Source organism: Mytilus edulis, chromosome 1 (assembly GCF_963676685.1).
Source record: "Mytilus edulis chromosome 1, xbMytEdul2.2, whole genome shotgun sequence".
NCBI classification, from domain to species: Eukaryota; Metazoa; Mollusca; class Bivalvia; order Mytilida; family Mytilidae; genus Mytilus; species Mytilus edulis.
In genome coordinates, this window is record NC_092344.1 from 14,738,183 (window position 1) to 14,764,868 (window position 26,686).

The 26,686-nt window shown below is 32.0% G+C and overlaps 2 protein-coding genes across 2 annotated transcripts; one reads left to right on the forward strand and one right to left on the reverse strand.

The window, feature by feature from the left end:
* Positions 1-324: 324 nt before the first annotated feature.
* Positions 325-12,848, reverse strand: LOC139524772 (uncharacterized). The gene is made up of 8 exons (XM_071319846.1): positions 12,345-12,848; positions 7,667-7,901; positions 6,658-6,941; positions 5,948-6,094; positions 4,927-5,258; positions 3,127-4,413; positions 2,673-2,898; positions 325-2,191 (listed from the first exon to the last, which is right to left on the reverse strand). Exons 1-8 carry the CDS (start codon positions 12,552-12,554, stop codon positions 1,727-1,729), a joined length of 3,186 nt encoding a protein of 1,061 aa, XP_071175947.1. The 5' UTR covers positions 12,555-12,848; the 3' UTR covers positions 325-1,726.
* Positions 12,846-25,961, forward strand: LOC139524782 (tyrosine-protein kinase Fer-like). Its single transcript, XM_071319859.1, has 10 exons — positions 12,846-13,172; positions 16,669-16,876; positions 17,593-17,879; positions 18,710-18,847; positions 21,213-21,410; positions 21,949-22,064; positions 22,429-22,877; positions 23,550-24,243; positions 24,615-24,903; positions 25,346-25,961. The coding sequence occupies exons 1-10, from the start codon at positions 12,987-12,989 to the stop codon at positions 25,748-25,750; spliced, it is 2,970 nt and encodes a 989-aa protein (XP_071175960.1). The 5' UTR covers positions 12,846-12,986; the 3' UTR covers positions 25,751-25,961.
* The last annotated feature ends 725 nt before the right edge of the window (positions 25,962-26,686 follow it).

Consider the following 26,686-nt stretch of genomic DNA (forward strand, 5'->3'; position numbering starts at 1 on the left):
TAATAGCAACCTGAATAAAATACAGTTCATGATTTCATGATTCCTTATTTGTAATAATCATTTATATAAATAAACTCATCATAAATACAAGGATTTAATTTTGTATTTACGACCGACGAGCGTTTCGTCTACAAAAGACTCATCAGTGACGCTCGAATCCAAAAAAGTTATTTTAATCAGAGAGAAACAAGTGGTTACTTAATATCCTTGTGCTTAGGATTGTATACAGGGATTCGGAAGACTTTTTTGTTCGCTAGATTCAGCTTCTATTTACTTAAGATGCGAAAAACAAAATGACAAGGCATTCATAAGATAAGCCAAAAATATCTTTCGAGTTATTTTATTGACCTTTAAACAGGTAGAACATAGCAACAGAAATATAAACTTTGTTAATACAAAATCAGACAGTTACATTATTCATATCCATTTAAAAATGTAGTATTGCACCGTAACAAACCCGTCAACTGGAATAAGTTTACTATGGAAATAACTATATGGTACACTATACCAACACCAAACACCTAACACTAAAAATAACAAAATAATAATCTACAGGTAAAAACATACAAAACCTGACAATACAAATAATGACTACGAGGACAATCGAAAAATTACATTGTTAAACCCGGGAAGTTTTATAATATTATAATAGTTAAACACAGCGAAAATGACGACGTAGATGAAAACATAATTTCCTTAATTTATTATTATAGCACTTTTATATAAATCAAGCTAAATAAATAGTTTATACACTTTCAATCCGTTCCTGCAATCTATGCAAATAACCTCTTCATATATATACAAATTAACAATTTTTAAAAACCATACTGTCCATAAAGGATCTTGATTCAATCCTGCAAATATGACAGCGTTCGTCTTGACCCATCAGATATCTCGAAAAAACAAATGTATATTACATAAGTATGCAAATTAGATAATTATATTCAGTATGCAAATTAGATAATTAAATTCAGTATGCAAATTAGATAATTATATTCCAGACTAGACGTTTTCTATCAAAAACATGACTTGAATTCTGTAAAGAGACAAGATACCACATTCGATAAAATAGGCAATATAAACTCATAGCCTATACAAAGAACAACCGAAATAAATAAATATTGCCTAGTCCGTAACAGCCTTAAAATGAGACTATAAAACAAACGATATCAAAGTTAATGAGACAATTCGGACTAAAGGAAACAACAAGAACAATCATTCAATATACAAATACAATCAGGAATAAGCAGTCCAAATAAAATGTAAAAGTTACAAAAATATTAAAATAAATAAAATTCTTTAAGGATATCAATCTATTCTGTACTCGTTTTTCTGTCAGTGGCAATACATGTACTCTGATTGGTTGAGTTCTTCGGTACTTTTCAAATTGAGGACCTAATGCATAAACCTAAGTATAATTTCTTTTGCTTTATTGGACATACATCAGGTATATCAGCTCCTAAAATAAACTTTTCGGGAAAATAAAATTAATCATTCTACCCAGATATGTTAAAAAAATGTGATACTAAAACAAGTGTATTGTCTGTTAACATACAAATCTGAAGCAAGCATATTATTTCATAAAAGTAAATTATCTATAGATACATAGGCTATCACAACTATTTTACTGTTTAAAAGAACAGCCGAAATGCATACCGAATCTAAAATACAATTGATCAATCAACCAATCAGTCTAAATAATTGTAAAAGGTACAATCCATTTTTTCTAGTCTCTTCCATTTTTAAGTCGCCTGTAAGTTACTTCAGATTGCTTGGGTACTTTGGCATGTTGGTCAGTTTTGAGGACCTCTACTTGTTCTTGTAAATTTAAAAGTGTTGGTCTTGATTCCTCTGATATGTCCAAGCACCGAAGTATAATGTCAATTGCATCATCAGACAAATCAGATTGTTCGGTTGTTAGACTTATCATTTCTTTAGGATTTATTCTTTTGATAAACAGATCTAGCGACATTCTTCTTTGGCTGTCAAAAGCCGGCGTTTTCGACATCATGTCAAACATCAGAAGGCCAAATGCATAGGCATCTGCACTTGCAGTGTACAAATCTCCTCTCAAAACTTCCGGTGCCAAATAGACAAAATCTCCACTAATATGTTGCTCTTGGTTTCCTGGGAGATCTGCTTTACGAGGGAGGCAACCACCAGTGAGACGAATATTTCCGGTAGAATCCAACTACAAACAAGACACAAAAGTAAAATTATTTTGTTTTTGCCAACTGTAAGTTTGCATGCTAATAAATTAACAAATGGAATATATTATATTTGCAATAATTGTAGTAAAAAAATATCGCACCGTCACCGTATGTTTTGTATTTGTTTGTTGTTGCTGCTTTTCATAATTGTGTTAAAATATTGAAATATTTCTGTAACAAACCAAGATTTTCTATATTTGCCTATCTTTCTTTGTTTAATTACTACGTCTTTTGTACTCCTATTGTCATGCGCAAAAAAGTCGACTCTCCAATTGAATAATCTGTTGGACGTCAGATCCATACACATGTGCTCTTGAGACATCTGTATAACTTAAAGTGACGACGAAAATATTTTAAAGTACCATCGACCATAGATTTTATAAGATATATTTTTATTTCAAATTTTAATCATATCATTTAGAAATAACTAATCATTTAGAAATAACTGAAAAATATATGTACCATAACAGTGTTCATATTGAGTTCCATATGGACCATCCCATGTCTATGAAGGTATTGTAACCCCATTGTAACCTCCTGGAGTAAGTTGGAGATGTTTAAATGTCCGGAATGTTTCTCGTACTGATGTCGAAGTGTTCTCAATGGTTTGTTGTATACCATTGCAGGAAAATACGATTCTGAATTTTGTATTCCTAAGAATTCTGCAACATTGCTATGTTCTAGTAATCTGAAATACAATAAGACTATCGTTGTTATGATGTGACATTGGATAGTTCCATCAAATAAATTTTTAACAGGTATGAGTTTATCTTTACAACTTTAAAAATGATAAAAACTGAAATAAAAAATTAAAACACGAAAATGTACTATTGTTTTTAACACATTTCATTTTAAAGATATTGAAACATGTGTTTGATTATATTTTACATTCAGTTACATACGATAGTGTACTAACCTCAGCTTTGCAATTTCGGAATAGCATTTGTCAATGTTGCATGAAGGAAGATAAATTTTAATGGTAACTTTTTCTTCGCTATTTTCAAGTTTCAGTAGCCCTCTCTGGTGTGCAGTCCACAACCCTCTAGGGCATTGTTGAATCGTGATAGTTTGTGAACTTGACATGTTCATCAAGAATTCTGATATTTTGAAAGGAGTTGTTGACCTTCCTGTTGCGTCATTAGGATCAATAATCTGTAACTCATTTGGTTTAAAATCTTCAATAAATATATACCCAGCACCATAGTCTGCTAGAAGACGTTTGAGAACTTCTAATTCTTTCATCATTTCCTCATATACCCGAAGATTTTTTGCAACATCACGTTTACACGTTAACACGTGACTAAAAATGTCCTGGTTTGATTTGATTAAATTTGGAATCTCAAGAATAGATTTATCTAATATTTCCTTGGCTCCTTCCATAAAACAGTCAATGACAATTTTCAGCGAATCTTCCTCATTTCGGCATAGCTCGGTAAATGTTTTCAGAAGTTTTTCAGATCGACCCTTTGCATATGCACATTTGTTACTCGCGTAAACCTTCCACTTATTAGCACCCGGAAATATCCGCATAACTTTCTTCATCGGCTGGAACACCTTACTTCTCGCAAGGACACTAAGATAGTATTGAGTATCTTCAAGTTGCATTTTGCCAAAATAGGTAGCGCAAACAGTTTCACGTCTGCTATCTCTTCGAGACGCGGGTTTTGGAATGGATGCGATTGAATCTCTAGACCCTGTTGATGAATGAAGATCTGTCTCTACTTTTGTCACTTCATTGGTTAGTCCTAAAACCTTTTGCTGAATTTCGTTAATAACCAAGGTTTCAAGCCAATCAATGGTACCGTTTTCTTCTTCCCATTTGTCAAGTTCAATAGCGATCCTTTCAATTATCAAAGAATCAATTTCCGTTTTGAATTCGATCCATTCTTTCTTGACTGCTGTAGGCTCTCCATCCTGATCTAGAATGAACTCGCTTGGAAGTTCTTGTTCTATCCACTGTGTTATAGCCATTCGAACCACAGGGAGCTTCAAGTACTCTCGAAATAAACCGCAAATTTGACAAGACTTGTTGTTGATCATAGCTCTTAAAGATGTTATGACGTTAACTGATTCATTTTTAAGCTTTTCCAAATTTTCATTCGCTTCCTTCATATTGTTTTCCATTCTATCATCCGAACAGTTGAGTTGTTTAACCATTGTTTTCATGTGATGAACTGATCGAAGTAAAAGAGTTTTCATCCACCTGTGAAAAAAACGTTAATATTGCAGTATGTTACCAACCATTAAATATAATAGAAAAACATTGGATATGCAAGATCCATCCACCCATGACACAAAATCAGAACATGCATAGCAAAAAATAACAACACAAAAAGCAAAGGAACAGCGCTTTTTTGCTGTTTTTTTTTTTTATCTTAAATTCACAATGAGGCCTTCAACACGGAGCCAAAAAAAACCCCAAACTCTCACCTCGCTGTAAGTCATCAGCCATATTATCAATATCAGAAAATAGAAACTCAATACTATTGAGTCTTTTTATTGCATTATTGTCTCTCCTTTAACAAGTAGAAAGAAGTGTGTATTTTGAAAATAAACTATAAAGTTAAGCTCATTACACTGTCAAACTATTCTTTTGGTCAAAAATAGATCTCATATATAAATTTAGATTTTAAAGTTTCAACTAATGACGAAGAGGGTTCTCGTTTAAAATCATTGTTATTTTGTCGTGTTTGACACCAATTTATAATTAACTTACTTGTAAGTGACCTTTACTCGTTCATTCAAAGCTTGACTGTAAATATTTCTCAATATATTTAATACATCTTGAAAATCTGGTGTTATGTAATCTTGATCTCTCTCCATTTCGGTTTTAGCCTTGAATGATGAAATTGTCTTTACTTTCTCTTCATCAAACTTAGGCCAAATTTTATGAAGTCTGTCAACTATGTGTTGATATACTGTGTCTTTTTCATTTACTCTATCCCAATGATTACAAATGAACATTGCACAACTAGGATCAAATCTAAATGTGCCCTTTTCTCCTTTTGTCTTTTCCTTTTGTAGAATTATCTTCATCAATTTAACCAGCTGAAAGGACCAAAACACTTGAAATCACCAATTACAACATTAACATTAAACAATTAAGCTATAAAACATGATATTGGTTAAGATTGGTACTTCGATGGTCAGTATTTATTACTTACTAAGTGAAATGAAAATGTAATGGATTGTTAGATAGTAGGTATCAGGATACATATAAACAAATGGCACATACTTCAGTAAGCAACAAATATGTTTCAGAATACAATTCATTAAATCTTATTCTAGAACAAGAGTTCTACATACGGTAAAACATTTGTTAATACAAAAACTAGGTGGCATATGCAGACAGAACATAACATAAAAAAGGAAACTTTGAATAAGTGTTAGGAGTTAGGTTAAGAATTTCTTAGTTCATTGTTCGGCAAACGACCCTGTTGCTAATTTAAGCAAATTTTGTTCAGCTTACTTTTGCTGTTTGTTTCCATTTTCATTAAACCGGATTTCAAGCTAGGTATACTATTAATAATGGTTGACCGTTTTACGTTTTTATGGTAAATATACGTTGTTATATGATTTTTCGTTTTGTTCATGTGAAACAATATGCGATGTAATAAATAAGCCATGATGAAAACAAATGATTTAAAGCCAGAATGACTTATATAGAAAATCCGAGATTCGTTTTATTTATTTAACTTTATCGTATTATCTACTGGTAAAAACAAAAAAATAATTACCCTGTCTTCATCCACTCCTCCGCCGTTATCAGATTTAATCATGTAAATGAATCCCGTGACTTGATTTTCGTCTACAAATTTTTCTACCACAACGTCCATGCCATCGTTTTCTCCTATACCAGGTGTATCTATCAGTACCATTCCACTCTAAATAAAGGCAACATAATTCTAAATTAGACCCCTACGATAATTAGGATTCCTGAAGTATAATTTACATATCTGGATAAATAAAATAAAAATTAAAAGTTGCTTTCACGGAAGTTAGCGTATGTCTGTCCGATTAACATTAAATGAAGGAACTTGTTATCGATGGTATATCTTTGATTAACTTCCTTACTCACGACAGTTAAGAGCTTGACCTATCGAATGAACGTTTTCCTATTGTCGAAGACCATTTATTTTTCTTTAAAATATCTTTGTTTCGTTTTATATTGCTTGTCAATTATGAATACGCCACATATCATTTAGTTTTTTATTTGTATTTTTTTTATTCAATGTGGACGTAAGGCGTAAGAAATGAGCAGCATTTGTATGTTTGCCTTTTCTTCTGATTTATTTTGAAGACATTGCTCTTCTGTGCTTTACTGTGGCTATAACTTTTATAAAAAATCATCTGATCATTATAAATAATTAACAAAATTGTTTAGAAAAAAAACCCAATTTAACTTATATATTGCTTCGCCAAACAATTAATAGTTAGAAAGTTTTACCTCTAAAAGTTTAGCTGGAAGAAATATCTGGACTTCCTTTATATCAGAAGTGGTTTCCCTCTTGTCTAGGTTTTCTTCGTACACTAGTTTATGGATTTCGCCATGATCAATATTATCGTATACATCATCTGGTCTGTTTTTGTCATGATAGATAACTCTAGCATGTTTTGTCTTGCCATATGACAATCGGGTGATGACACTTGTGCAAGACCCATGTTTTGACGTCAGTATGTCTTCACCCAATATCAGGTTTAAGAATAGAGATTTTCCAGCTGACGTTTCACCTGCAAAATAAGTACAAACTTTCTTTATATTTTTCTTTTGAAAATAAAAGATGTGGCATAGTGCCAATAAGACAATTATCCATTTGAGACCAAATGACACAGAAGTAAGTAACTAGAGGTCACCATGAGCCTTCAACAATGAGCAAAACTCATATCGCACAACAAGCTATGAAAGTAAAAAAAACACACTTTAGACGACAAATCTGACTGCCTGATTTATGTTAAAAAAAATTTTTTTTAAAAAGTTTGTTGATTTTGATGTAAACTTTTTGCAAAATAAACAAGTTTTCTAATTCATTTATATGTTTCGGAGTTTATCATGGCGACAATTTTCACTGAACTAGTTGGTACATATTTTTGTTCAGATGCCAGTTGAAGTCCGCCTACGGGTGCGGGATTATCTTGCTGTGTTGAACACCAATGGTGGCCTTCGGTCGGGTTGTTGTCTCTTTGACACATTCCCCATTTCCGTTCTTAATTTTATTTTGTAAAAGAATTGTTAAGGTTATTGAGCTTTGTTTTTGCTGATTTTCTTGTGAGTTGTAAAATTAAAAGGAGTTGAATTTCGACTATGGACTTAATTAATGATGTTTTTAAAGTTTATTATGAATGGAACTGATCACAGTTTCAAAAGCACTAAAGAAAGGGAAAATATTCATTAGTCAACGATTCGTCTTGATTTCGATTTAAATGGGCATATACATTATACTAAAGGCTTTACACACCTGCAACAACGATGCAACACTCTCCTTTCTGGATGGTCTCCTGTCTACTGCAGAACTCATCACCAAGATTTGTTACAAATCCTTCTGTTTTGAGAGTCTTCTCTATTATAGAAATTCCCTCGGAAGAATTGGCATCTGCTATTGAGAACTTAGTTTTGGTTTGGGTTAATAAGTCATGAAGTTTTCCTCTTTTGTTATTGTCATCTCTTTTATAATCTCTCATTTCCCGACATATCTGAAAGTATTGAGAAATCACATTTAAAAGAAATATCAAGTATGCCATTTTTGAATATGAATGAGAATACCCCAAATAAATTAAAACAACATATGAAACGCATTAGGATTTGCTAGTAAAATGATCAGCTCCAACTTGACAGAAAATCAAACCCCCATTATTTGAACAAGAAGGCTATATATGGGATGTATAAGATCTTTTGAACTAGAATCAATTTTTGTTTTCGTTTCAGATTTGGGGCTCTTATAAAAAAAAAACCAAAAACGTGTATATTCAGTGCCCCTGCTTTCTAAGTTTTAATTCTTAATGCCATTTCCCAAAATACCTAATATTTTGGATATATGAAAAAAATATGAAATGTTCGAATAAAACTGTTTTCGAACTCCTGGGTACAGGACACATTTTTTCGTCGTTGAGAGAGTCGACAAAACGTTCGTCTATCTTGGGCAACGAGAACCATAAACAAAGAATACACGTTCCCATTGTACAAGCAACAGAGGATGTAAATAAAGAAGCCAACAAAAGTAACGACACATAATATGAACTCGAATTTTAAATAAATTATCATAAATTGGAAAAAAAATTTAATTATAATTTTCATTTGCAAAACAATAGCACATGGTTTAAAAAATCTGACCAAGTCGGAAAGTGAGAAAAAAACCTGTGTTTTTGAACAAATGTATTATATTTATTGCCTGAGAATGATTTATAAATCGGCACCAAATATCAAACATGGTAATTTAGTATTCATTTTTCTGAGAATAAGTTCACAATTTAAATTTTCAAGGTTAAAGCTCAAATACCGAAATTTGACATTTTGGGTAAAACAATGTTTTTCCAGATCCAAAAGTAAGCTAGTAAAATATTTCGCGTTATTGCCTAGAACCGGTGGTTTTAAGAATAAAAACAACACTGTAAAATGAGAACAATTGTTTTTAAGCTTGTTACCGTGTATCCATTTTCCGTTCTATAGTTTCTTTTCTTGACTAGTTCATATAGATAAAAAAAAGAAAAAAAAAGAAGACAAAATGAAAATAAGAACTGATTGATAGCATTTATAGACTTCTGTTATTATAAAAAAATTGTATGAATAAGAGCAAGAACACATAAAGGAAAACAAAAACAAGTCCCCTAGTGCATGTATATATCACATGAGAGGTTTAAATAGTATTATGCTAAACATACTATCATGTGAGCCAACTGAGCTTGAAAGTCAATTACATACAACTAAAGGAAAAAAAGGATCACTTTTGCACAGCATGATAGCATTCACATCAAAATATAGAACGATGTTCTTCAAAGTAGAGATAATATTGTTCCTTGTTGGTGTATGAGCCAATCAAATCCCGCAATTATTTTTTTAAATGAAAAAAAAATCCAATAAATTATTGAAAACATAATTATGTTCATTTCATAATGCACTTATCATTTAAAATCAATCCTTGAAATGGTTAACCAATACTTCCTGATTTACGGTGCCAAAGTTTTGAATAAAAACATTTTAATATAATCAATTGTTGACACAAAGTGTTCTGTCAAACATGCTAATTTTTGTGAATTGATTTTCAAATGCCTAATGTCACTATTCGTGTTTGGTAGATAGGCATCGAACCGTTACCTGAATGCACATATTTTACCGAACCAAAGAATTAAAAATCGTCAGTATTGTAGTGTGTGCATAAAGTCGTACGATATTAACCTTTCCACATATCATTGAATTCTATTAAATTAAAGATATAATACAACAATATATATATTAAGAGGACAAGATACGCTTCAACAATAGACAGGTGTGTATAAAGTAAGTCGAGCTATGAAGATCTATGAATTGTTCTGATCTTTTATTCGCTGTGAATAAATTACACAGAAATTATTAAGACCCCCTCCTCCCCCCTCCCATTACTTAAGATTTATGTTATTGAACTTAGAGAATCAAAATCTATTTTTAAAATTCGACAATAACTGTTTTAAAAGGGTGCTATAATTAACAGTGTGTAAAGTGCTTAGTCAGACTTAATTTGAAAATTTTCACTTTGAATTGTTGGAGTTCTGCGAAATACAAGATGACCGGGTCATTTAATTGAAAACTTTGATTCAACAAAACGATAATTCATATTAAATAACTTATACAATGCTTAATTTTAAAGAAAGGCTACGTGTCTAATTTGAAAGAGAAGTGATGGTATATAGTAATTTTCTGAATTTAACATCTGAAAAGTATTACGCTGTATTTTAATAAAATAAACTGTTAAAAAGTAAAAATTTAAATTCAGTCTATATCAACTTTCAGATAGATTTAATGCTGTTTGCTATTAAGCAACATGTTGCTTGAAAAGAGCTTTTGAAGTAGTATGTCAACGGTTGTCTTCCGCCATCTTGGAATAACAGAGAACCCAAGATCCAGATTTTCAATCAAAATAGCAAAAAAATGATGAGGATTGCAGATAACTAATGTGAATTTCATACAAAGGTATAACTGTTCAATATAAATATCATTTATTTTACAAGCGCAGATTAATTTTGAGTGATTTTCAATGTTTTTTAAATTGTCATTTTAAGGGGAGGAAACTCTAAAATATTGCATTTTCTGAAGGAAAAAGCATGAAATTTTGCTATTTAACATTTTTGCCGGGGAAAAAACCGCACAGAGACCCTATCTTTTCTTTTGACATTCCCAAAGCATTTTCTAAAAGCAACCTTCTCGTATTTTATTTTACAATTCTATAATTAAGTTTAGCTTCATATCACATAATGTTGTTTTCCCCTGTATGCACCATACACGTCATACACAAAGTATCATTCTGTCACAAAAGAGGGGCGGAAGATACCAGAGGAACAGTCAAACTCATAAATCGAAAATAAAATGACAACGCCATGGCCAGAATATAAAAAGACAAACAGACAAATAATACTGCGTACACAAGAAACAACACCAAAAAGACTGAGTAACACGAACCCCACCAAAAACTAGGGGTGATATCAAGTGCTTCGGAAGAGTAAGCAGATCCTGCTCCACATTTGAACAGTCAAACTCATAAATCGAAAATAAAATGACAACGCCATGGCCAGAATATAAAAAGACAAACAGACAAATAATACTGCGTACACAAGAAACAACACCAAAAAGACTGAGTAACACGAACCCCACCAAAAACTAGGGGTGATATCAAGTGCTTCGGAAGAGTAAGCAGATCCTGCTCCACATGTGGCACCCGTTGAGAAAATATTCGGTGAGCTGTCATTTTTATTGTATTTTTGAACATATCACTATATATATACTACGCTTTGGCCAGATGCGCGTTTTGTCTATAAAAGACTTTCAGTGACGCTCGAATTCAAAAAAGTTAAAAAGGCCAAACAAAGTATGAACAAATTCTATCATTTTTAATTTATACTCTCATACCACCTTAATTAAGCTTTAAAAAAGAATTCCACTCGCTTACATACCTTTTTCATTAGATATCAAATTAGGCTGTGTTATCAATGAAAAGTTTCTATTCTATCTATAGCAAACAACCTACATAGCTAGTCTATAAATGAAGATTATCGTTGAAAAAATCATTAAATGAAGCAATATTTTATTTTAAAAATGTCAAGGAATATTTCATCTACATATGCTAAACAATGGAAAATTTTAGTTAACTAATATAAAGCGTCAAACGATAACTTTTGTGAAAAATATAAACAAAATGAAGCTGATGTTGCTTGTCAATTTTAATTACTCCCTCAAAGATGAAGAACTTTGATGAATTAAACTACGCTAACTGTAAACTGATGTAGCCGTCTCACCCGAAAAAACAGTTTTACCATTTTTTCAACATTTTTTTCCAAGAACCAAGTAAGTATACTAAAATGATGAGTAGTTGGAAATTGAATAAATGCGGTAATATTTTACAGAACATGTTGAATTAAGCATGTAAAGAAACTTTTCGTCTACCAATTCCTGACAATGCAAATTCAAGTTAATACTATTCTTCTTATTTGTATTATCATTATGATTTATTCAAGAGATAAACTTTATATTTATCGTTATTATAAACACAATAAATTTATACCATCGGGATTTTCCCTTAAAACAACAATATTTTAGTTGCTGCATCTTTGTAGCACCTTTAAAATTTTTAGATTTTCCGAAACCCCTTTCCTAAAGTAAAACTGAAAGCATACGGACCTACGACGTAGGTGAAAACTAATGAACATAAAATACTATAGCACATACAATATGTTGAACAACTCAATCAAATCCCGCCGAGAAGGCTCTAAAACCATAATGTGTGTAAAAAAAAAAATCATTTATATGGATTATTCAAACTTGTAAGTGCTGAAACAAATCTCAAGAAATAAAGAAAAAAAACTTCACTTGAAGTACAGTATTGCAAATCTAAACGTGCCACAGAAGACATTGCATGGTAAAGAGGCGACCACATATTTTCATTTACCGACCTTTTCTTTATAATTTATAAATCCAGGCTGACATTTCTGGAATTCCATCATCAGTCTTTCTTTCATTTCTTCCAGCTCTTCAAGCCCACCAAGGTCGACGTCTAAATTTTCCGAAATGTCAAATGCTTCAGAAAAGTCTTCAATTTCTTGTATAATTTTAAAGGATATATCTATTGATTTTTCACTGCTTCCTTCTAATGTACCCGCCATTCCGTACAAATGTTTTACCACGATTTATATTGAATATAGATAGATATACTAGTAAGTCAATTAGCTAATATTATAGTTTAAATGTCGATGGCACGTGTTAAAAGTCAACAGAATATTATACACTCATTTTTGTTGATCTTCATAATTGATCCGTATATTCAAAACAAATATAGTATTGTAGTTTTAAACGGGTTTTGTGAGGTTAACATTACAGACAAGAACTTAAATACCATTTTAACAGCGACTGCGCATAGGTTTTTACATTTGTTATAAATAATTCTACTTTTTTACAATAAGGAAGTTAGGTTCAACCACTGTGACCAAAATTGCACCCTTTTACACGGAATCGGATTATGGAGCAATTATAAGGAATCTCAAGGCTTCCTTATCACAGCAAACGTGAAAGAAATTGCTGATCACTGACAAGACAAAATGGCAGAAATACAAATAAACAAAGTAGAAGATATTTTACAACTGAAAGATATACAGTCCATGATGAAACTTTTTAAACAGTGGGGAATTAAAGCACCAAAAACTGCAAATAAAGATATTTTCGTATCCGAACTAGTAAAATTTTATAAGGAAAATGGAGCTGTCGCACCCAAAGACAGAAAAACGGTAAGATTTTGTTTTATCGGTTTTCGACCTTTATCTTTTATGCATACATTATACAAATCCATAGTCTTATTAATGTATGTTTAAAATTGTCACCGGCTTTATAATTGGTTTTGAAAATGCAAAAGGAAAAATACGAGAGTGCTGTACATGAGACAGAAACTTATTCTGCAAACTGGCAAACTTAAGATTTTATTGATCATTCGGTCTGCTTTGGCGTGTCTATATTTGAATCTTGCTTGACTCTTGTTGAATATCAATTCTAAAGAAATAGAGGAGACTGATATTTTTTATCAATATTTATTCAGTGATATATATCTAAAATGATAATTTATGTATGCACTCTTTTTTAATCATGTAGGCGAATAACTCAATGACATTACAAATAACAATCACTGCAACACGATACCAGTTTATGTATTAACCGTTTTCAAAAGAATCAGTCGTTCGGAACATTGAGACTATTTCGCCTTTTCATCGTTACTATATTACATTGTATAAAGTATCCGATCAAATTGTTTGGGGAAAGTCCCAGACTAATTGTTCCAAAAAAGTGTTAGTTCATCGCTTTAAATAAATTTAAATTTATGATTGACACTCTACTGATCATTGAAAATAATTCTGAAGTACCCACATGTGAATTTTAAACATGCTATGCTTCATTTGACTAAACATGTAGACTTTTCGTACTTAATTACATTGCGATATTGATTTCTACATTTGTTTTGTTTTTTGTTTTAACTTTTTAATGAACTTGCGCCTATGTATTATTATTTTTTATCTATTCGTATTTTCGTTTTCATGCATTCTATATATAAGCAAAGTGTGAGTATAACATAGAAGATAAGAACTCATTGCTGACATTCATTCCATTTGATCTTTGGTGGATAGTTGTCTCTCATGGCAATCATACCACATCTTAATTTTATAAATGGTCCAAGTATACTGGTCATAATTGTCTTTGCTTCCAATGACATAAATGTGATGTCATAATTGACCTTGTAGAGGCATTCTTTTTAATTGTTCTTTTAAATTCAACTGAATTTGTAATATTGATGCAGTCAATACTTGTCTTTTGTTCTTCTGCTATAGTACAAATATATTGGTCAATAGTTATCTTAAGTTCTAATGAGACAGGTCACGGGTATACAGGTCAGTGGTTGCCTTAAGTTTTATAGTGACTTGGTACATGTATACAGGGCATTGTTTGTCTAAAGTTCTAGTGACTTGGTACATATATACAGGTTAGGGGTTGTCTTAAGTTGTAGTGGTTTGGTACATGTATACAGGGCATTGTAAAAGTTCTAGTGACTTGGTACAAAGATATAAGAAGATGTGATGTGAGTGCCAATGAGACAACTCTCCATCCAAATAACAATTTATAAAACTAACCATTATAGGTTAGTGCACAGCCTTCAACACGGAGCCTCGACTCACAACGAACAACAAGCTATAAAGGGCCCCAAAATTACGAATGTAAAACCATTCAAACGGGAAAACATGTCAGGGGTTGTCTAAAGTGGTAGTGACTTGGTACATGTATACAGGGCATTGTTCGTCTAAAGTTCTAGTGACTTGGTACATATATACAAGTCAGGGGTTGCCTAAAGTGGTAGTGACTTGGTACATGTATATAGGGCATTGTTCGTCTAAAGTTCTAGTGACTTGGTACATATATACAAGTCAGGGGTTGCCTAAAGTGGTAGTGACTTGGTACATGTAAACAGGGCATTGTTTGTCCAAATTTCTAGTGACTTGGTAACATATTTGCAAGTCAGGGGTCGTCTAAAGTGGTAGTGACTTGGTACATGTATACAGGGCATTGTTTGTCCAAAGTTCTAGTGATTTGGTACATATATACAAGTCAGAGGTTGTCTAAAGTGGTAGTAACTTGGTACATGTATACAGGGCATTGTTTGTCCAAATTTCTAGTGACTTGGTACACATATACAAGTTTATATAGTTTATGACAGACAGGGGTTGTCAAAATTTGTAGTGACTTTGCATATGTATACAGTTAGTGGTTATCTAAAGTTGTAGTGACTTGGGACATGTTAACAAGCTAGTGGTTGTCTAGAGTTGTGGTGACTTGTATATGCATACAGGTCAGGGGTTGTCTTAAGTTGTAGTGACTTGCTACATGTATACAGGTCAGTGGTTGTCGAAATTTGAAGTGACTTGTAACATGTATACAGTGGTTGTAATGACTTAGAACAGGTATACAGGTCAGAGATTGTCTCGTTACACACTCTACATCCGATATGTTGTTTTCATCACAAATTATATTGCATTTTTAAACAAAAAAATGTTCTGTAATGGTTGTGTAAAGGTTTTGCTGTTGTATATGAATTGTAATAGGTACAAGCTGATTAGATTTAGGAATTTTATATTTTTCAAAGATTTGAAATTAAGTAATACGTATGAACAATTGTCCATTAAAAAAATAATCACACAGAAGACTGTGTTACCAATTATTTAAAAAAGAAATGGAATGTCATTATATATGTAAGTCTCAGATCGACGTCTGGCCTCTAATCGACGTCCGTTCCTCAAATCGACGTCCGTTTCGCAAATCGCCGTCCAAATCTGACTTCACATCCTCAAATCTCCGTCCAATATTTTGATACTCTATTAATGGACGTCTAATGTGACGTCATGTTTTGCCAAAACGACGTCCGATTGATTGTAATCGTCTTAATTCGATGTCCAATAACAATGAATAATAATTTAATATTGGATGTAACGCGTCTTCTGATTGGCTGATGTTTTGTTTATCAGCTCATAGACGTAATTTTGCCATGTGACCGTGACGTCATCAACATTTTTTCATGGTTAACGCCGGTTTAAAATGGAATTTAGAATATAATTATAAGAAATGACTAATATTTTTCTGTCTATTCGCTACGCGGGTTATTCAGTGTGCACCACATTTTTGATGTTATTTCTTCATAGACAGAAAAAATATTACAGTCATTCCTTAGATAAATTACTGGACTTAATTTACGTGTGTAGTAGGGTTCTTAAATCAGCTAAATTTTCAAACATTTATATTATTTTTACATTTACTTATTTCAACTCTAGTGGATAGATTGGAAATCATACTTCATCTTTTTATTTTTATGTAATCTCTAAAATTTAAAATTTGATATAACAACCTGTTTACATACTTACATTTTTTTTCTAATAGATCTTATTTGTTACACATAATATGTTTGAAGGTCTAAAGGCTTCAGCTGCTATCGGTTCAGTTCAATTTGGTAGTCCATGTCTAAAACGGACGTTGATTAGAGAAGCTAAAAATTGGACGTCGATTAGAGAAGCATAAAAATGGACGTCGATTAGATAGGCACAACATTGGTCGTCGATTTGGAATCTTATTCTAGTGTGACGTCAGATTTGGACGTCGATTTGAGGAACGGACGTTGATTAAAGACCGGACATCGATCTGAGTCTTACATATATAACTTGCTTATTTTTATACTTTCTTTTTAAATTTTAGGGAGGAACAGTTTTACAAGAAGCATTGCAATACCACAGAGGAAATAGAGAGAAATTAATGAAACTATATGACAAAGTCGTGAACTTTTATAGAGAACTACCTGTCAACTTCCAACAAGATTTGAACAGTATCTTTCCAGACATTGAGAAGAATGCCCATTCCAAGCGATCTGAATTGTCATCACCTGAATGTAACATTCTTGTTGCAGGTATAAATACGGTTTCATTTTAGAAAAAAAAATATATATGGAATGATTCAGTTTAACATGAAAACAGACAACGAACATAAATAACACATTTTTCCAACAACACTGTTCAACTATCACTGCAAGTTAAATTTACTACTAGATATTAATTACAAAAAAAACCAGTTGTCATGAACATTAAATTCCTTTCATTTGTAACTCTTGCAAAGATTTCTTCAATAACGTTTGAAGTTAATACCGATTACAATATCAAATGGTATCGTTTTGGTAGACGGTTGGGCCGGTTTTGACCTTGCCAACATGTTTTGCTGTGAGGTGTGATCAGCAATGAAAGCACTGGACCAAGGATGAAGTTTTAATTTCTCAAATTACACAAGAATTATGTATTATGCATGTGCACCCAAGTGATGTTCTTTCTTTTCTTATGACATGACATTGAAATAATTGCTAAATTAATTTCTTTATCTTGAAAATTTTCAAAATATAAATGTATTTTCGAGCCTCCTCATGGATTTTTTTAATTATTTGATTACTGGATCAAATATTTCATGATTATTTGATTATTTGATAATCTAGGACTATTATATTGCTAAAAAAGATGATTATGTGATTATAATGATTATAAAGGCAAAAAAGTGATTATGTGATTACTTGGACACACCTGAGGGGGCGGCGCCTCATTTTCGCACGACAATGAGCTCTAAATCATGATTTTCTAGGTGAAGCAACATCAGGAAAAAGTAGTCTTATAAACTTATTGCTGGAAGCTGATATTCTTCCTACAAGTGGTATTAAATGTACACAAACAGTCTGCGAAATTCGAAAGAGCAAAGATGGTAGAAAGAAGGCAATCTGCTTTGGGGCTAATGGCGGACAGAGATCAGAAATAGATCTAAGTACCAAGGAAGGACAAGAAAGGTTAAGAAGAGAAATAGTATATGAAGATGATTATGGTGACAATCCATACGAAAAAATAGAAATATATTGGCCAACTGACGTAATCGAGGTATGTATAATGATTATGTGATATATACACTGTTTCAATTGCAATTTCGTGTTTATCAAGTTGGACATGTTTTTTCATCTTTTATTCACTCAAGTGTTGTTCCGCGACATTTCAGTGTCATTTTTCAATGAATTATGAAAAGTCAACTGTGGCGTTTTTAAACTTTGCTAGGTGTATCAAGGATCAAGTCGAGTTATATTTCATAAAATTCAGATGTCTCTGTTACATTAAAAATAATGTCTTCCAACTGTCTATTATAAAATGATTTGGTTTCCTATTTTAATTTAACAAATAAGTATTACTAGATGACTTTCTTACAGCTGTAAGATGCGTATACCTGAAGTTGCAGTTGACTTTCCAAACTAAAATTGAACGTTCTTGTTGAATTTTGATTTTGAAAAATTGGAGAATATTGAGCACAATGTATTGTCAACTTATATTATGAAAGAACTTCTATTCCGTGACTGTATTACCCACTTTACTGTGATTTAATTACTAGATGTGGTTTATGACTACATGATATTAAAATGTTTGCATTGAACTGGCCTTTATGAGGATATGTAATTTGTTTAAATATTAGCAATTAAAGTCTTGTTACGCAATTTGTTTTTCTTTTTCAAAATTTAAATGGCAATGTTCAACAGCGTTGCCGTTTAAGGGAAAAGAGAGCATGTGGGAATCTATTACAACAGTTATGGATGATTAAATGTCATATTTCATAATTGCCGTCTACCAAATTTTGCTTTCTTGTATATTTATTGTACAAAGAAAAATTATATTGTAATTCGTAATGTAACAAAATTTCCAATCAACTGTTTTTTCTTCTGTAGGAAGGTCTGGTGATAATAGATACTCCTGGATTTGGTGACAATCAGATGCACAAATCACTTAAAAAATACCTCTCAAAGTCGTGTGGCTTCATTTATGTTGTAAATACTGCTAATGCAGGCGGTGTTCAGAGAGGACGGGTAAGAAATGGTTTAGAACTTACTAATGTCCATCAAGTGCTTTGTGAGTGTTGAACTATAAAACATACTTATATAATACCTTCCAGGCTTTATACATTCACATGGTCTTTAATGTTTAAAAGGAGACGTTGTATATATGTTACAGTAAATAGGTGAAATTAGGAATTACATGTAATTACTAAAATTTAGGAATTACAGGTAATTCCCGATGCACTTAGTTAATACAAGTAATTCCTTAAACGGCCCAGTTATTACCAGTAATTACTAATTTTAAAATGAATTTTTACACCTATTTACTGACTGCTAAAACAATGTTGTATTATGGTTAAATGATCAAAAGTTATGGTAATACTAACTAGTAGATCAGTTAGTACTCTTAAAATTTTGAATGGTTGATTTGTATGAAAAAATCTATTGAATAAATATGGACTTTCAAATATTTGGTTAAATCAGAGTAACTTTAGTTTTAATCCAAAATGGTTAAAGTTGACCATTATACAGATAATTTTTGACCAATTTCAGCAGACATGGAAATCAGAAATGGAAAATTCTCCAAAAGCATTATGTTTTAACTTTTAAAGAAAACTTTGAATTTGAAGAATATTTAGACTTATTACCTTAATATAAGATAAAGTTATGTCATTAGCTTCTAGATATAAAAAGAATAAATGTATTTTTTTGTTGTTTAAAAATCATTAATAAAAATGATATAGTGAAATTAGAATTCACTGTTAGCAGCCAATCTGGTTCTATTTTGTTAAATTAGCTGAGAAACAAAGTTGATGAGTTGTGCACTTGCGAGTGAATATTTGGACCTCATTGAATACCTTCAATTCAACCCCTAGCTGTAGATGGGTTATTGATGTATTAAGCTATTAAAATTGTAAGGGTATTACATGCCTCGCCTTCTTTTGCTGTTATTCGCAGGCTCAACAAAAATGAGGAAAAAATATTAAAATTTTCCTCTAGATACTATCTTTTGACTAGTACTGTAAGAAGCTTCTGTCAAAATTGGGTAAAAATACAGGATGGTTTATAAAATCTAATGTTTTAAAAACCTTAACTGCAGAGTGTATGTAATGTTAACTGGGGAAAAACTAGTCCTTTTATAAGTAATATACGAAAAAAAGGATTTTTTTTCAAACTTTACTTTTGGATATTATCTTATGATCATAAGCATTAAGCTTCTGTCCAAGTTTGGTAGAAATCCAGGATATTTAGAGAAAATGATTTTAAAGTTTTAAACCACAGTGCACGATGGTAATTTTAGGTTAACAAAATTATGAAAATCAATTTTGAATTGATATCATTGTCTTGCATGCATATATTTACGGAGTTTCAAAACCTATAAAACAACCATTTTCCAGTTTCAATTCATAAAACACTAAAGAGTATGCACTTTTGATGTGTCTTATATTCCAACATCCCTAAGTAAGCTCCCTTAAAATACCCTACCCTTTACTTTTTTATTTGGTATCTTGAATTATGTTTTTAATTTTAAAACAAAAACATCAAGTTAGTAAATAGCTGTAAAAATGACATTAAAAATCAGTGATTACCAGTAATCACTGAAACAACTAGTAAATACATGTAATTACTAAATTGGCTAGTAATTACAGGTATTTACTGAAATGTTTAGTAATTACATGTAATTCCTAATTTCACCTATTTACTGTAACATATACACTAATGAAAGCTCACATCAAAGAAAGCAATAAAAAAAAAATCTCTAGGTAAACATAAGGTCTACAACAATAGACAGGCGTCTTAGACCGTTTATTTTCCAAATTGAAATGTTTCGTATTTTTCATGTCGTTGCCTTTATAGCCGACAATACGATACGCAGCCAACAACAAGATTTGAAGATAAGTGAATCAGATATTATTCAGTTTTGCAAAACCAAAAAATTATCGATTGCACTTCACATATCGACTATCGGTGTTGCAGATGCAATAGGCAAAACATATCAAAATCCTCTGTACACTCTTTAAAAATCTATCGGATTACAATCACTAAAGGAACGGTAGACAGAATCTGCTGTACATGTAACACAACCAATAGTTTTGAATGGAAGTCATGTTGTATATCCTGTAGTGGTAGCCAGTCACAGATTGACATATAATTGGAAATAATTAAAGAGCAGTAATCGAAAAAGACTGAATGTCAATGTAATATTGTATTTAAACATGGAAAACACAATGTGAAAATAACATGTATGGCATTCGATAGCTGTTAGTTAAACTATGATACCTCAGGACCCTTGCTGTATCAAAAAGACCCTATCGTTCAAGACAAAAAGACTTTAATCTGAAAAAGCATAAAGTGCTGATATGTTCTGAAATCATTCATGCTTTGTATATTTTAGTTGAAGGATTTTCTAAGAAATATAGTCAACTCTTCAGAAGAAGATTTCAGTCCGTCGTCAACTTTATTTATTTGCAATAAATGGGATGTCGTACCACCGAAAGACAGGGAAGAAATAAAGCGGGGAATTGTGTACCGACTAGAACAAATATTTCAAGGACTTCGACAAGATCAAATATTTTACTTTTCAACAACAGAGGTAATTGCTCAAAGATTTGAAATCAATACAAGAAATTTGCTGTCAATATTTATTTTCTTGGAATTTTTATAGCAAAGTTCTATCATGAAATTAAAAAGGGATTGTTGTATTTGATATGAATATTTTCCTCACCCAATATTAGTTACTGATTCACTTTAGAGTGGCGGTATTCTTTATTTAGTCCATCCATCCATCATTATCGAAAGCTTATTACTCACCTTCTTTCAATTCTCAGTTGTACCATTTAATCGGTTTACAGATCAACAAAGCTTTTGCCAAGGTTTGTTTGGATGAATTTAATAGAAAAGTTACATCAGTCATATCAGTTGTTTTGGCCATAATGATATTATGTGTATCTTAATGCGATTTAATACATTTTTTCAAGAAACATCATATTTTACGAGTTTCTTCTTAAATTGATTATATTCACAGATGCTCAAAATTCAACTTCAGTTCCCACAGTGTATAAGTATTTCTTATGCCTAGTCATTAAACTCGTTTTGGTAGGCGATATTAAAATGTTCTTTCTTATATTTAGGCCAAACGTGCAATAGAATTCGGAACCATAAACTCTGGTCATGAAGATTTGATCTCCAATGGACTGCAGCGATTGTTTCCAGCCAGTTTACGTCAACAGCTCAATTCACATTATAGGTAATTATAGTTAAATATTTTGTAACTTGTGGTGATAGTAAAGCATACCAAACTGAAAAAGTGGCAAAACAACTACACAAACTAAGGAGAAATGCAATATTCTCTCATTGGTGTATATCCTACATCTTAACGTCTTCGCTATTAGTAAAAGGATAAGTTACGACTTTTTCAAAAAAAGAAAGTTCCATAATTATGCACCCTTCCATAATTAAATTTATTTGCTTTATAATTGGTTCACGAGAAACACACGTTTACGATTAGTTTGGACATCGTGTCATTCCTCTGAGACCCAGCTATTTTATCATTACTTTACCGAGACCGAATGTAATTATTTGATTATCATGCATTTTATTCAAAATTTTAGGTGGTTGTCGCAGATCCTTAAAAGAGCCAATTACTCCCTTAAAGTATCTAAGACATTGGACGCTGTAGACAAAGAAGAAATGACAAAAAAGATGGACGGAATAAAACGTAATATGGACGCTTTAGAGGCTAAATCCAGACAAACGATTGACGATCTGAGAAAAGGACTACAATATGAGATAACTGATTTGCATAAAACAACAGCTGACGTGTTAAGGTCACGAAACATGCTCAGCACATTAACTGACTGGAACCAGGTTGAATGTCCACCTCCTGATGATTCTAAGAAGTTGGCAAAGGAAGCAGCCGAAAGAATTGCCAGTAAAGTTGCAGCAGAGTTAAATAGATGGGAAAAGGAGCAACGAATTATACACTCACTCAAAGAGAAAATGATTAAGAAATTCAAACGAGATTGCGAACTGCTAGAGGACCAAATCATAACAATAGAAGGTAAAGTCTCTTTTATAGTCATGATTTGTTTTATATATCGATAAAGATACCAGGCTTGTAACTTTGTAACCCAGAGAGTTTGCTACTAGTTTCGAACTTTATACAAAAAAAAATATAACTAGTTAATAAAAGTACCAGGATAATAATTTAATACGCCAGACGTGCGTTTCACCTACATAAGACTCATCAGTGACGCTCGGATAAAAAAAATTGTAAAGCCAAACAAGTACAAAGTTGAAGATCATTGATACAGTATATCACAACTCATAAAATGATGCTAAAAATAAGAAAACTGGAACTTCACATCAGCAAAAAATCTCAAATCTCCCATATTTACTGTCTTTCTGTGTGCAGTCAAATTGAAGAATATGTTTTGTGTCTAATATAATCTTATTTACATTGAAGCATGATACAATATACTCAATGGTCGAGTTTGACAATTACAGTGCTTGTATAATTATTAAAAGTCAAATCTGAAAAACATTTAATTCGTTTGGAAATTACAAATTTGGTAAAAAAAAATGATTAAGTTAAAAACATACTGTTTTTGTCTGCTCTATAGTCGGGTTGTTATCGCTTTGACCCATTCCCTATTTCCTTTCTCAATTTTATGGTTTTCGTTTTTAATGAGTAAGTAACACATATTAAAGAATACATTTTTTCCATTAAAAGGTACTCTTGTCGGAGAACAGGATAAAAAGATAATAAACGACCTCCACAAATCAATGAAAAAGCAAGCACCAGTTAAAGCCTTATGGAGAAAAGCGAAAAGAGATGGTGCTGATGACGACGTCAGAGGTTTAGGAGGAGCTGTCGGAGCTGTCGGTTCAGTAATTGCCAGTAACAAAAAATTTAGGGAAATATTCAAAGGTTATAAGAAAGATAACAATACAAAGAAAATGGCAGAGGCAACAGTGATGTTTATCGAGTCCCTCTTTCAAGGAAATGAATTAATGGACAAAATTTCAAACTATCTTGGAAAATTGGTAAAAGGTGTGGACGAAATTGCCAAGAAAATACCAGAATTTCTTAAAGCAGATAGTCAGCTTCTGGAAAAAATCACACACAGTGTTCGAGATACAGATGACAAGATGAGAAAGATGTATCCACAATTAATTTCCTCTGGTCACACAATTCAAGGTGAACTGGATCTCTTTTACGTTTATTACATCATGGACATGGATTACAGATTAAGTGACGTTGAATGGGACAGAGACGATCTTTTAGGAAGTGGAAGTTTTGCAGACGTATTCAAAGGTCAACTTAAACTACCTAACCAGAATGAAAATGTTGCACTGAAGTATTGCAAAGATCCATTGTCGGAGAAAGTTATATCAGACATTTTATTAGAAGATAGAACGTTAAGGTACTAGTATTACTCTTAAGTCAATATCAAAACAATGTTAGTTGTATAGGTCACATGCGTTGTTTTAATGTAAAAATGGTTTTGTTGTCAATTTCAGTGATGTATAGTGGAATTTTAAAGCATTTTAGTGGTAGTATCTCGATTCTTATGTTTAAAAATTTTTACAATACCTGAAGCGCCGCAACAAAAAATTTAAATTGTGGGTTTTTTTTTCTCTCGATTTGATTTATTGTTCATTGCATTTTTTTTTAATTCCGTGGCAAATGTTTCAGCAACCTAGTGTTAGAGAACGATATGAATGAGAAATGTAATCGGAAAACGGCGATTTACAAAAGAATAAAATGTTACAGTTGTACACATTTTTATTTCAGGGAACTACAGCATCCAAATATTATACAATATTATGGATGCACTTTACAACAGAGTGGGAAAACCAGGAGAATGGTTCACTGGATTATGATAATGGAGTACTGCGATGACACACTGAAAAGTAAATTCATTAGCCCAGACTACGAAAACCCTGGTAAAGTTGAAATATACTCTGTACAGATAGAGCAAATGGAGGAGCTTGCAAGATATGCTGTCCAGATATGTGGAGGATTGGAGTTTCTACACAAGAAGAAAATGGTTCATCGTGATATGAAATTAGAAAACATTTTGGTAAATTTATTAAAATCTGTAAAAAACTGACAATATTGATTTTAGATCAATTTAAACGATTGCAGCTCATTGATATTATTTTCAGTTTTAGTTGAGGTCATGTTGAACAATATTTATTTTTCTGAGCAATGTTTTGTTGTTTCCTGTTAGTCGTTTCGTCATTCTCGCTCTTTTGACCCCAAAAAATCATTTATTCGACTTCCTATATGGGATATCTATATTTGACTTTAAGTAGTGGAAATATACTGGCTGATACAACAATCGACAAATAGTATCAAGGTTACAAAAAAGAAGCACTAAAATATGTAGTGTATTTTTCAACTGGTAGATATTCTTATGTTCAACTAAATATATTCTAACAATTATTACTGTATACTTTTTATTAAACTTTCAAACCAATCAAATATTCATTGCTGACTTTACATTACCTTTTGTATTGCAGACGGTGAAAAAAGATGGACAAGACATAGTCAAACTTACCGATGTAGGGTTAACGAAAAGGGAAGATCATATTGGTGGATCAATTTTAGGTTCACCTGTGTATATGGCACCGGAAGTACTTGTTCCGAAAGGAATCTATGACAGAAGAGCTGATATTTATGCACTCGGAATAATGCTGTGGGAAATGTGGTATGGAATTGACGCCGCAGACCATATACAGCAACAACTGTATACCTCTCTGGAAAAAGCGGTAGTAGATGAAGGACTGCGACCTTCGTTATCATTGAAATATAAACCAGACGAAAATTGGCAAAATCTTATAAAAGCATGCTGGGCTAAAGATCAAAATCAGAGACCTGAAGCTACAGATATAAAAATATTTTTTGAAAAATTTCTGCGACATTAGTACAAGGATATAAAAATTTGCAATTATTTTTGTTTGCGGAGGTAGTGACTATGGTATGCGGTTTGCTATAGCTAAAGGAAAACCAATATTAAGACGCTGATACAGTACATAACTCAATATAAAGGGGCATAGACACTTTTGATTAAATAAATAGTAAAACACTTTGAGATGCATAATATGTAGATATGAAATTAATAAATATGAACATGACTTTCATTATTGACATATAAAATGTCGAAAACAACACATTTTTATATATAATAATTATAGTAAAAGGCAGAAAATAAGTGAAGGATTCTAAAAAAAAAAACCAAAGAAAGACAAACACCATTACTGGAACACAACACAGGAAAAAAAGCAATATCAAATCCCCCTAAAACAAAGGTATGAGCCTATGTGCTATGAAGGAGGAGAGTTACTACTCAGATAGTAATATCTGCCGTGCTGCAAGTGATAAATCATAATCAAGAATGGAATGATATAAGAAAAAGAGGACGGAATTGTATCTCCGACACGAATAACATATCCGTGGGTATCTGTGACAGTGTTATTCTATTAAGTCTAATGAAATCTTAAAAAATCGGTAAAACTTCCGGTTTTATAACTTCAACTTTATCACTAAGAACACAAGGGTAACGGTCCAACATCTTCGTTGTAAATACCTACATCCGGTCCTTTAACATTGTCAATTGAGAGATAAATATTTCATTTGTCCCCAATCTGAAGATACTGAGTAGTTTCGCTACATAATGACGGAAATTCACAATGGGGAACTGGTATAAAATATATTATCAAGCCTATAAATGCTCCGATCATACATTAGTGGATTTCCCTCGGCGGGGTCAGATCCGGTAAAAGTCCATTCGTTATGACTTTTTATTACGTTGTTTTACAATGCAAATTTAAACCTTGTGTTTTGATGAAATTAAATATTCA

Excerpts from the sequence above, each read along its gene's own strand:
- LOC139524782 (XM_071319859.1), top strand. The coding sequence starts at position 12,987 with ATGGCAGAAATACAAATAAACAAAGTAGAAGATATTTTACAACTGAAA. Across the intron at positions 22,065-22,428 it reads CAGCTCAATTCACATTATAG|GTGGTTGTCGCAGATCCTTA; the intron begins GTAATTATAGTT and ends TCAAAATTTTAG. Across the intron at positions 24,904-25,345 it reads TGAAATTAGAAAACATTTTG|ACGGTGAAAAAAGATGGACA; the intron begins GTAAATTTATTA and ends TTTGTATTGCAG.
- LOC139524772 (XM_071319846.1), bottom strand. The coding sequence starts at position 12,554 with ATGGCGGGTACATTAGAAGGAAGCAGTGAAAAATCAATAGATATATCC. Across the intron at positions 6,095-6,657 it reads TTCCAGCTAAACTTTTAGAG|AGTGGAATGGTACTGATAGA; the intron begins GTAAAACTTTCT and ends GCCTTTATTTAG. Across the intron at positions 5,259-5,947 it reads GAGGAGTGGATGAAGACAGG|CTGGTTAAATTGATGAAGAT; the intron begins GTAATTATTTTT and ends TGGTCCTTTCAG.